Source organism: Nicotiana sylvestris, chromosome 1, assembly GCF_000393655.2.
Source record: "Nicotiana sylvestris chromosome 1, ASM39365v2, whole genome shotgun sequence".
NCBI classification, from domain to species: domain Eukaryota; kingdom Viridiplantae; phylum Streptophyta; class Magnoliopsida; order Solanales; family Solanaceae; genus Nicotiana; species Nicotiana sylvestris.
Window position 1 is genome coordinate 157,939,890 of NC_091057.1, and position 11,972 is coordinate 157,951,861.

Sequence of the window (11,972 nt, forward strand, 5' to 3'; positions counted from 1 at the left end):
TAAGTTATTCCAGTACTAATTTTAATCCCGAAATAATTATACCAAGTTTGCTAACCAAACAAAGTATTAAGGTGATATTAAATTTTTATATCATCACTATATCTACTTATACCTCATATCAAACGACCCCTTAAAGTAGACTGAACACTAGTGTAAGGAATCATCCTTTTCAAACTTGGGTAAGACTTACCAAATGATGATCTTGTTAGGAATAGTAATCTAACTGGAGGTCTTCAGCTGTCAAATAAACTGATTTTTGCTCATACAAACACCATAATATGAGTAAATAACACCTGCTGTTCAAGAACAGCCCCCAAGTTAGTACATCCAGTATTTTTGAAGTTGCATAATGTCAGCTAATGCAAGTTCCATCATACAAAAGTTGTCTTTCCTACTATAGATGAAATTACTGCACACGCGTTTCCCTCCGAAGAAGCTATTACGCCTACTGCCTGATGGTGACGGATTTGCTTGTCAAACTGCAAGTGAGGTGCACAGGCAGTACACATGTCGTTGCAACTCTACTTAATCTACAGGCTCTACATCTCAGCTTTGCTGCTTAGCCATAAAGTCTCTACTTGGCGTTCACACCAAAGCAGCCTACTTAAGTACCCTGCAATCTTCAGAATTCCACCCTCTTGTACAAATTTTACTCTTATATACGCCAGCTCGTATTTGGAGATATCAGAGTTATAGGTGATTCAATCGATGGCTCGTCTACTATCTAGTTACTCTGGTTGAAGCCGGACATGCGGGCAAGGCCTATCTGGTTCTCCTCTTGTCCATAGATGCTTGAGATCACCTCTTTGCTTTCCCAGCGTCAAAAATGTGCCTACCATGAGCAATAACAGATGTTAAAAATGATGAGCACTTGACAGAGAAAATGAAAAGCTTTTTCTTGTTTACCTAAAATATTGAAAGAGGAAAGGGATGATAATATGGGAAATTCTAGGTCAACTTCTGAAAGAAATGCCCACAAGGAGAGCAAGGAAGAAAGGCAAGGCTGCATGGAGAACTTATGAGTAGTAGGTGAGACCACCGAGAAATTATCTTCTTATACATTTTAGTTCTTCCTTATTTGCCTGCTACAGTTACACATACTGCACTTTGGTGCACCTATTTGTCTTTGAAGATTGGAGAGGAAAGCCATCTGTAACATCTTTAACTACCTTTCTCAAATTACCTTTTTCCTTCAAGGTTACAAAATATTGTCCCGTTTCATATGATTTTGGACAATCACCTCATGAGCTAACTTTTGGGGTTGAATTAGGTCCAATATCCTCTTTCTTTATATGGTATTAGAGCCAAAACCAAAGGTGTAGTCTCTCCTCTGTATTCCTCATTCTTCTCTCTTAATACCTCTTCTTTTCATTCCTAAACTTTTATTTTTTTTTAAAAAGGTAAAAGGGAAATCAGAATCCAATTTGCAGAAAATTGAAAACTAAGGTTCTCAGACCCAATGTTTAGTTCTTATTTCTATTCCATGAGGATCACCCTATGTGTGTTTGTGGTGGTAGATTCTAATGTACGGTGTTAGACTCTATCGTTACAATAAGATGTTATAGGTTAGTCTGCTCCATTACAATAGCTCTTTTTATGCTTCTTGACAGTCTTGTAGCATACCTAGTGTAAATGGAACAATGTAAAGCAACGCAGGTTGACCATGACCATCCATCAAATTTAGAGCCACATATGTCGTGAGCAAACCTGTAAAAAAAAAAAAGAAATTAACAGTCAAACAGAAGCTAGCACCAGTTCTAAACCTTGAAAAACACGGACCAACAGTACCAACAGATGCTTCTAATGCATCATATACAATATTTTGGCTGTTTACATAAAACTAGTAACTTCCCTTGACATGTTAAAAGAGATACATATCAAGCTCAAACACTAACAAGAATAGCACCCCTCAAATTTTTTCTACACGTCAATATTTGTTCTCGAATTATTCACTAATAGTAGGAATAAGGGCAGAAACTAAGCATCATTACTGCAGTTCATCACTTAACCAGGATCAAGTTGCACAATTCTGTGGAACAGTCCAGGCTATTTCTGACTGAACAGATGAAGGGAAGGGAGAGGGAGAGAGATGAAACATAAAAAAACACCAACAACAGTGCAATTCTATCCACAACAAGAACACGGTGTTCACTTGGTCACAATCAAAATAACATGTCAAATAAATAAGCTTATCCCATTCTCTGAAGAACTCATCATACCTAAACCATAAGCAAACATAGCCCAAAGGAAGTAGCCTTCTCGAAGTTTCTTATTACACAGCCAGTCGTACCTGCAACAAAGCACAAAAATTATGGGAAAAGAAAAATCTCAAAAAGAGGTACAAAGCTTTTGACTGCTATAATTGTTCGAACTTGGAAGAATTCACCATTTAAATGATAACCAACATTTAACCTTTCCTTTTAATCTTAAGATTAACTTTCTTTCTTTATTCTAATAATGGTGGTGTCTAGGCCAACTTGCGTGCAACTAACCTATTTCACCAGGTTAATCTTAAGATTTACTTAAATTGCTCCTCAGAAGTGTCCGACATGGAAGCATTTAATTATGCAACCATGAGTCTCACATAGGCATCAATAGGGGGGTCAATTCCTTCCATCAAATGTGTTAGAGCAATGCTTTGAACAGGCTCTTATTGGAGAATGGAATAATAGTATACTGAAAAAAATTGAAGTCTTCAAGACATATAGGACTTGATGGAACCATATTAATGGAGAGCAAATACAAGTTTCATTCAGCTCAATGGTCAAACCTTAAGGAAAATGCTACCAGTAAACCTGGTAAAATTATGTCGCCAAACCCGATGATACTGTAGCCACCCCAAGGATCAAACATCCGTGGAATTTTCAGTAGCATAGGAATGCCATCTTCTCCACTTTTATCACCGCGTGCAACCTATACAGGAGAAAGGGATCATATTTCCGGAGCAATAGTCCTTTGTAGTTAGCAGGGTAAAAAGTACGCAAACGAACATAAAAAAGAATACAAACAAACAAATAAAGAGCTTACCACTATCATCACACTTTTATGAAACAACGGTTTGGAAAGAAACACCCAAAAAAGGTCATACAATAAAGCACAGCTTAGAAGAACTGTTCCCACCTGATAAAGTCAAGGAAAATAAGGGATAATGTCAGAATGCCAGTACTTGTGATAATCTTTGGACTTTTCAGCAAGAACTCAAGTCTAAGAAGGACTGATAAATCATCAGACTAGAAGATTATCCTGAACCAAACTATTAGCTCTTACTGTTGCTTGTTTATTGTAGTTGTTTGGCTGCAGGACAAAAGATAAACATGATAAACTGCAGAGAAACCAGGAATAAAGCGTTGTTCCGCTAGGAGGAGGGAAAAAAAGGCAACTACAAATGACGAATTCTATAACCCACCATCTCAGCTTTCTAAACATCCTCTGCAAAATCAATGGAGCAGGTCGCTGATCTGTTTATCACCCATTTAGGGGCTCTAAACTCTAAAATGATTTACATTCATAACCATCTGGGAACTGTACATATTTGGTAAGCTTCTTGAGGTTGAGGGAAGATTTAAGTTGAAGAAGGGTAATTTGTGATTCCTTAGTGGTAATCCTACGTATTTCTTATTGTATAAAAAAGGTCAGTCAAAGATGAACAGCAACTTTCTCCGCGCACTCTCCTCCTTCCTTATCAGTTAATGACTATAACAAAGAAAAAATAGATTTTCCACCAAAGTCCAAGGTTGACTTCTACAGTGTTTAGGTTTGTGAGGAGCTCTTATCTACTTAACAGTTGATATAAAACGAACAGGTTACCACATTATGGAAGAATTTGCGCATCAACAATAAAATTTCAAGCAGTAATGGGAGAAGGTCCAGGAATATACCATTTTCCTAAAGCCAAAACAGTACATAAAACTGTCCAGCTATAACGCAATAAAAAACCAGCAGCATGAATTGTTTTACCTTGAGGTTGGGAACTTGCACAATCTGGAGAACGGTGATGATCAATGCAATACCCTAGTAAAGAGAGATTGTCAATCCATTAACTTGGGTCAATACTAATATGAACAAAAATAGAGCTTTCCAATTTTCAAGATACTCTCATTTTCTTTTCTCTTTCAGGCTGGGGGTGGGGTGGGGCTTGAGAGCTTTCTCTAGTGTCTAGATATATAATTATACATATTGAACGGAGTGGTAACCAAAGAATAAAAATTGATATCCCAACACAAACATATGCCTAACACACCCCTATGTTGCAGGATGAACAAAAAACATATTTCCAAGTGTCTAGAAAAGAATAAAACGTTAGATTTAATTCGTTAAAGTTTTTACGGAAAACAGGATATTTCAGCAGTACAGTAGGTCCAAAAGAACAAAAAGAGAACGGAACCTGACAAGTCAAGGAAATGTCACCCAGAAAAAGACCCACAAACCAATATTGCTCTTGAAAACCAAAGATGAAAAGAGTCCAAGCACATAGGTAGGTCAATTCAAGAGCAAAGATGTACCAATATGCTGACAATAGAGCAAGCAGACTTTCCATTTTTTCCCTCACAACCACGTCTGTAAAGACATACCTACTGACTTAATCGAGAAAAGTACATGTCAACTCTTTTTAAGCATATCATGTCATCCTTAAGGCAACAGGTCAGGTTTGAAACTGAGAGAAAAAGAAGGAAATGAAAGAGACACAAGCAACTGAGATGATATTAGACGAAGGAAAATTACAATATTGTAATTTGTAACAATGCTTACGAGTATATCTTGACCTATCCAAGCAAAGGAGATACGACGGTAAACTACCCACAGAACTGCAAAGACTATGCAGAATGGAGAAATCGCCAGCGTCAGATATGAAACAGGCCCCAGAAAAGGAATTTTAATGAAGGACTCTCCAAAACGCTCAAACCATCTGAAACTATATAAAATGAATGTTAGCTACACTTCTAAAAACCAACTAGCAACCAAAGTCATGGTACGTAAAATGAACTTATACAGTATTTCAAAAAATAAAAATTTAGTAGCAATGACTAACAACAAACAAAATTGATGACAAGGGGATCATAACGCACCACAATGAAAGAGCACACCCTAGGTTTTCTGAAAGAGTACATGGTGATCTGTACTCTACAACGAATGATAAAAGAAGAAAAGAAGGATAAACAGCATGTTTGGCATTGCTCTGTATTTTACAGTGTACAGGGAAGGTCTAAGCCACAGTTACTTTCACCAAAGCATGCAAAACTGGAGCCTTACTAACCATTACTCTGATCTTTTTCAAATAAATCAATTCCTTTGGGACCCTGCCGATCAACTCTTTTTCCTATTAAAAGATCAGCCCTCTAGCTATGTGTTTTCACATCAAGAATTATTTGCAGATGAAGAAATGTCAAAGCAGCTTCTTACTTCCCAAACAGATCCTCCTACGTCTATATATAAATGTTGGTTTATCAAGATTACGAATGAAAAGCACTTTGAATTGTTGATTTATCGTCTGCCCATTGGGCAGTAACGTGTAATGTTAGGGCTTCATATCCACTATTAAAAATGATTTGAGATCACTCTAACTAATTACGCTTAAGGCCCTGAATCCTAGATATCATGCTGGGTTGGGGATGAGTTACGGGGCGTAAAACAAAAAAATACAGAGATTGGGCAGTAACGTGTAATGTTAGGGCTTCATATCCACTATTAAAAATGATTTGAGATCACTCTAACTAATTACGCTTAAGGCCCTGAATCCTAGATATTATGCCGGGTTGAGGATGAGTTACGGGGCGTAAAACAAAAAAAAATAAAGGGATTGGGCAGTATCGTGTAATGTTGGGGCTTCATATCCACTATTAAAAATGATTTGATATCACTCTAACTAATTACGCTTAAGGCCCTGAATCCTAGATATTATTTTAAAGAGACCTAAAATGCTATGGTATAAGTTGATGAAACTTGTATTGGTTTTTCCACACACACCTAGCTATTTATAGATCGATATTGACTCTTGGTCTTACTTGGAGTAAAAGTGTCGTGCTGAATTTCTGAAGCCAAAAAGAAGAGTGCAGAGTGCCAGTTGGAAAAGTAAGATTAATGAGCATGCGTATCAATCAAGAGATGTTTTCCTTTGTTTTCAGTTGGACTATGGATGATGCTCAGTACGAAAATATGCGGTTAGTTATGAAATCAGCCAACCCACTCAAACCTTCACATAATACAAAAGGGGAGATGTTTATTTTTGCTCCATATTTTACCCCTCTAAGCAAACATTTGAAACTACATATTCCAGTCTATTCCTCTTCACTCTAAGGTCCATTTGACCATGCAAACGTTTCTGGAAAGCTTTGCAAACTGTTCTAGTTTGTGTGGTGTTTGCTTGAACAGTTTGTCAAAAATGAGTTTGAAATTTATTTTTTTTATTAAATCCAGTAGGCAACAAAAGTTCTATAAAACAATTACCCAAACATCTTTTTTTTTTATTTGATAGGTAAAATTATCCAAACATCTTTTGATGAAGATGTTTGGATAATTTTACCTATCAACTCAAAAAAAAAAAAGATGTTTAGTTCTTTCAGAAACTTTTTCTGCAAAACTTCTTGAAAAAAGCTACTCCTGGAAACAGTGCAAACGTGGTTTTGCTTAGTAGAGCATTTGATGCACTGTAGCTATGAAGGTAACAGACGAATAACACCAATAAGATACCTACCATGATAGCAAAGCGACCAAACAAGTTTGTAAACCCTGTAAGCACAATGCAAAAAAAATGTTAGCATGCACTTCAAAAGTTGTCCACATGGAGATAGAATGATCAAAACTTCATTCAATCCATTCACGTCTTCTCTACATATGACTAATGTGCCAGAAAGTTCCTAACTCAGCTGGAAGAAAGTTCCTAGCTCAGCTGGATTAATGAAACTATGAAAGGGATCACCTGCGGATGGAATTGAATTGGAGACAAATATGAAAGGTATTGAGAGATAAAAATGAAAAGGTTCTGATTTGCCACTTTCATACTTAGGGCGTTATTATTTGCATAAAATCTTTGACTGCTATCCTTGAACTAGGGCTCTTTCTTTTGGTTTGACATACCTCAACACCCCCAATGGAGAACAGAACCACTAGAACCTCTATAAACCAGGAGGACATCAATTTGTAAAGCATAATCAAGAAGCAGGATGCAACCACCACGAACAGAACTGCTGATATAATGCTGATTTCCAGCACAACACCGGAACGAGACACCTCCGTACCATTGCATTCATTTGAGCCATCCTGCGAGATCAAAATACATATTTCAACCAAACTGTTAAGGAAAGATGCAGTGAGTTGATTGCTTCAAAATTGCAAAATGCACAGAACACTGCAAAAAGAGCAGGGGGAAAAAAGACAGAGAGAGAGTTTTGTGACTTTACTTTTAAGAGCTTGTCCTGCTCAATTGCAGCTTCTCTGGCACGCCATGCAGACCAATAAGAAGCACACAATATGGTAGCAACAGCCATAAGCCATAAAAATACTTCAGCTACATCCACTGTTGGGCGCTTTGGAGAGTAAAGCTGCACAGAAACTGAAAGATGGGAAATCTTTTAGTCACTGTTTCGGAAACAAATCAACAATAATAGAGATCGTGTCAAACAATGCAGAAGCCACATAATGCAGTCAGCCAACTAAGCAGATAAATCTATAAGCAGTGTCCTCCAACCCTTCCCAAATATACCTACAAAAGAACAAAATGCAACAAGACCCACCAGAAGAGCTGTTTCCAAGAAACTGTATCAGGCTTGTGCCAGCATGTTGTGGGAGCATAACAGCAGGGATACCAATGTCCAGGTCAGGTTCATCGGGTTCACAAACCATCTTGAAGAGCTCTACAGAGCAATGAGAGAACCAAAGTTATATGTAGCCCTCTGCATGTGCATATCAACACACTGTAATGATGTTCCAGGTCAACACCAGAAACGATCACTGACATTTGATGGTAAGGAAATAGTGTTAACTGTAACAAAAATTATAAAGTGACTGCAGTTCAACAAATAAATTGTGACTGTTGGTTGGCTAGTTGCAGTTTGCACAAGACCATCAAGAATGAGCCAATTCATATTGGAACATGGAAAACAGTACAGATAATACTTAGGAAGAGCACTTGAACCTGTTTGGTTGTTTATTATGAGGATAGCTGAAGCACCAGCATCTTCTGCAACGTTTGTTTTGGTAGTGAAACTGCAATTGCCTCGGTGCACCAGGATGGCCTCACCAGTGAGCTATCACATATTAGAAACCTAAATGTTGAGTTCGCTATACAAATGACAATTGTCTTGAGGTTACCACATATGCTTTGAACAGGAGAAATAAATGTGAACCAACCGTATTCCTAGGTTTGCTACAACAATCCGGAGGATCTGCAAAGGCCAGCCTTGTCTGATTGGCACGCTTCTCCTTTGATTCCAATGTCGGGCCAAATCGAGCCCCAACACCAACAAACTCTGTTACTTCTATACCATCAACCCAAATTGGAATTTTTACCTATTTGAGGAAACACTATTCAGATAATTTTAGATAATATGTCCAATTACTACCATGTGACAAACACAAAGAGACTCCAAAATATTATATACAAGTAATAAAACTTTTGACCAAGCTATAACTGAATTAACATCTAAACTGCATTCTGCTTCCACGTGATACTGACAGAACCAACCATAACACTAACTCCTGTTATGCTAGGGAGTTTGTCAAACAAGTTTCACTAAGAGGAAAGGAGAAAACACAATTTTCCAAATATAACACCCCGAGTCCCCAATTTATCCTACATCTATGTGACAAGACAAGGAGCCTTTTCTTCCAAATAGCATGGCACATATGTATGGAACAACACTATGACATCTGGGCATTTTCTTTTGATAACGAAAATGTCCAAGATGTGGTTCAAACCCCCGACCACTGTAAGTAAAACAACCAGCACGCTACAGTGTACTTTTTACTATGACATCTGGGTTATTCATGCCAGTTCATATAATGATGAAGGAAAATAAATTACGGTCATGCTAATTGCTATACAAGAATATGTAAATTCCCACGTGTTCTACTCCACCAGAGTTCTGCACAACTCACTGGATTTAATTAAGGTGTACTCTCTCAGTTCATTCCTTTTAAAAGTTTTTTTCATTGGATCTGGTGATCACGCCACAGGCGAACTGATGATGGTAAAGCTGCCTCGTTTGCTTGTAAAGCTGAATAATATTAAGGAAAGGGCAACAATCGTACTAACTTTTTTTTTACCTCTACTGGTCCATCATAGTCTTCAATCCAACTTATCCGTTAGGCCACCCCTTGGGTGCTAACATCATAGTTCACTTTCATTGTTCAGATAACATCATAGTTCATTTTAATTTGTTTAGATTCTAATACTATTAAACACGTCAGCAGAAGGATAGTTCCTTTGTCTAAACAAAGTAAAATAGAGAGTTAAATGGTCTAATAGCAATTATGTCATTCGATAATTAATGACATAGGACAAACTCCAAGCTCTAAAAGATTAAAAAAAGCTAACTTGACCTAAAACATGAAAAAAAAAACAATGAGTTATACATTGACAAAACACCAGACAGAGATACACAATCAATCAAATATGCTTCAAATGGTTCAGCTAATTGAATTTTCTACATCTGTTTCACTCTATTCGGTCAATTTCATGTAAGTACTAAATAATGCAAGCACTCAAGAGAGCATATTCCAAACAAATGGAGAAAACCAAAAAATGAACTTTTAGCCAAAAACATAAACAAATAACTCAATCTTTGAGAAGTAAAAAAAACAGTCAGAGGAGAGTGAGAAGATTACCAGAACAAAATTATTGTTACAACCAGGGCGACTTGGAGCAACACTATCCTGATGAACTATATCACCTCCACTGACTAAAGAAGTACAAACCAAAAGTACAACAATAGCACCACAAATAGAACAGTTGAATTCCATGAAATTCAAGAACCCTAGAGAAATTGTACAAATCTTGGAGATCAAATTTGGTAAAGGGTGAAATGGGTGTTGTTCTTTTTTATTATTCCCTTTGTACTTTGGTGGAAGATGGGAAGAGACATGGGAAAACAAGAAATGAGAAAAAGAAAGATATATTCAATTAAAGTACTGTTTGGTTTTTTTTCTCTTTTGTATTATTAAGTAATGAGTTGTTGCTTTTTGCTTTGTAACCGTTGATCTATTCTTTTAGCTTTCTGTTCTTTGTGGGTTTCCCTACTCTCGTTAATGACGCGTGGATAGTACGTTCTTGAAAGTTGTTGACCATTTTATGACACTTCAATTTTGTAGTGGAATGGAACCTTTCATGTTCTCTGTCGCAAATGGTATATTTATATGGTGTTGTCAATTCTTGATCAAAGATGACTTTGCCTTTCAGATTTCCAACACCGACAATTTGTTTTAGAAGTGTCAAAGTTAGCTCTCTTTTTTTTCTTTTGACCAGAATCTTTTGTAAATAAATTTAACCTTCATTCTAGCTTTTTCGATCAATAACGTATAGTTGAATTAGATTCCAAAAAGCGAGTGAGAATAAATGTGACATATTAAGACAAGATCGGATTATTTAATGGAATGTTTAAGCAAATCTTTCAGATCATCGGAAAGACAAAAAAGTCTATACGACAAACTTCTTTGAATTGAAATAACAGATACAGACATTATTCTTTTTAACTTATTCGTTAAGCGATTCATAAATGGATATAATTCCAAAAGCAGAATGGGAATAAATGCGACGTAAAAACGACAAGGTCAGACTATTTAGTGGAATATTTAAGCAAATCTATTAGATTATTAGGAAGATGAAAAGGTAAATAGGACAAATAAGTGAATTTCAAATAGAGATATGAATAACCTAATCTTCTATTTATGTGTTATTTATCTATTTTTATTTTTTAATGTCAAGATTAAACAACCAATAAGTTTTTGAAAATAAGTTATTTCATTTCCCATAAGGAAGTAACTATAACAAAGGATATTCGCTTCACAATACGAGTTACCCTAAGAAACAACCTAATTAATATATATTTTGATATTCCCATACTTTAGACAAGTAGGTGATGACAATCAAGTTACAAATACTTATATGACCTAACTACTATTAGTATACTGCAATTATTGCATTTATAATTTTTGAACAACTTCTATATCAACTTATACGTGTGTATATCTTTGGTAATTATGTTTAATCTTAAATCAAACAATATTACCATTTTCTCTATTTTAGATTGGCAAATCATAGAAAATTGCAATGAAATAAAATCTCACAAAATACAACAAACAAATTAGAAAATCATTCGTGGTTTCACAGTCTAAATTTGTTCATACTTACACATGCATGGCTTAATCTTCAGACAAGCATATGACTACTGGCAGGATCAACCAGGTAATGTTCCTCATTGACGTTGGCGTCGCATGCATGCATGGCCGACCCAAAGGGCACGTCCAAGTCCAAGACGAGCACGACTGTCATTCGTAAGGAGCATTCTTTGGACAGATATGAGCCAATTAAGACCTCATGCCCATTGCCTTTACCGAATCTAAAAGTCCGAGCATTCTGGTCATGGACCAAGACATTGCACGACAAAACAAGGATGACGTGAGACACAACTGCAGCTTTGGTTCACCCTGCATATGGAATACGAGCGACGAAAGGCAACCGATTGTACTTGATAATGCATGGGCATTAGGTATGCAACATAGGAAACCGACGCCAAACAAGCCTAATTATTTGTACTTGTGCCATGACTAAGATAGCATGCGCGCTAGGACGTCGATGCGCACGCAGGATCCAACCTAGCCACACAAGTTGAACACCACTCGCGTGGTTGTTCATCCTATTTCTGGCACTACACAGAAGACTCCAAACAAAGGAAAAGGATTGCATGTTGGGCCAATTTAGAAGATATGTCGTGTGTCTTATGTCGTAAGGATATTGACCGTTTCTTGTTTAAGTGTGA

At 36.8% G+C, this 11,972-nt stretch overlaps 1 protein-coding gene across 1 annotated transcript; it reads right to left on the reverse strand.

The window, feature by feature from the left end:
- Positions 1–238: 238 nt before the first annotated feature.
- On the reverse strand, positions 239–10,100 carry LOC104233288 (signal peptide peptidase-like 4). Its single transcript, XM_009786666.2, has 14 exons — positions 9,823–10,100; positions 8,347–8,505; positions 8,132–8,243; positions 7,731–7,850; positions 7,398–7,549; positions 7,075–7,257; positions 6,692–6,726; positions 4,750–4,912; positions 3,958–4,011; positions 3,028–3,120; positions 2,771–2,913; positions 2,220–2,290; positions 1,624–1,707; positions 239–832 (listed from the first exon to the last, which is right to left on the reverse strand). The coding sequence occupies exons 1-14, from the start codon at positions 9,955–9,957 to the stop codon at positions 729–731; spliced, it is 1,608 nt and encodes a 535-aa protein (XP_009784968.1). The 5' UTR covers positions 9,958–10,100; the 3' UTR covers positions 239–728.
- Between the last annotated feature and the right edge of the window lie 1,872 nt (positions 10,101–11,972).

Coding starts and splice junctions, on each gene's coding strand:
- LOC104233288 (XM_009786666.2), bottom strand. CDS start 9,957: ATGGAATTCAACTGTTCTATTTGTGGTGCTATTGTTGTACTTTTGGTT. Junction 8,244..8,346: donor GTAGCAAACCTAGGAATACG/GTTGGTTCACAT, acceptor AATATGTGATAG/CTCACTGGTGAGGCCATCCT. Junction 1,708..2,219: donor TATGTTTGCTTATGGTTTAG/GTATGATGAGTT, acceptor TTTTTTTTACAG/GTTTGCTCACGACATATGTG.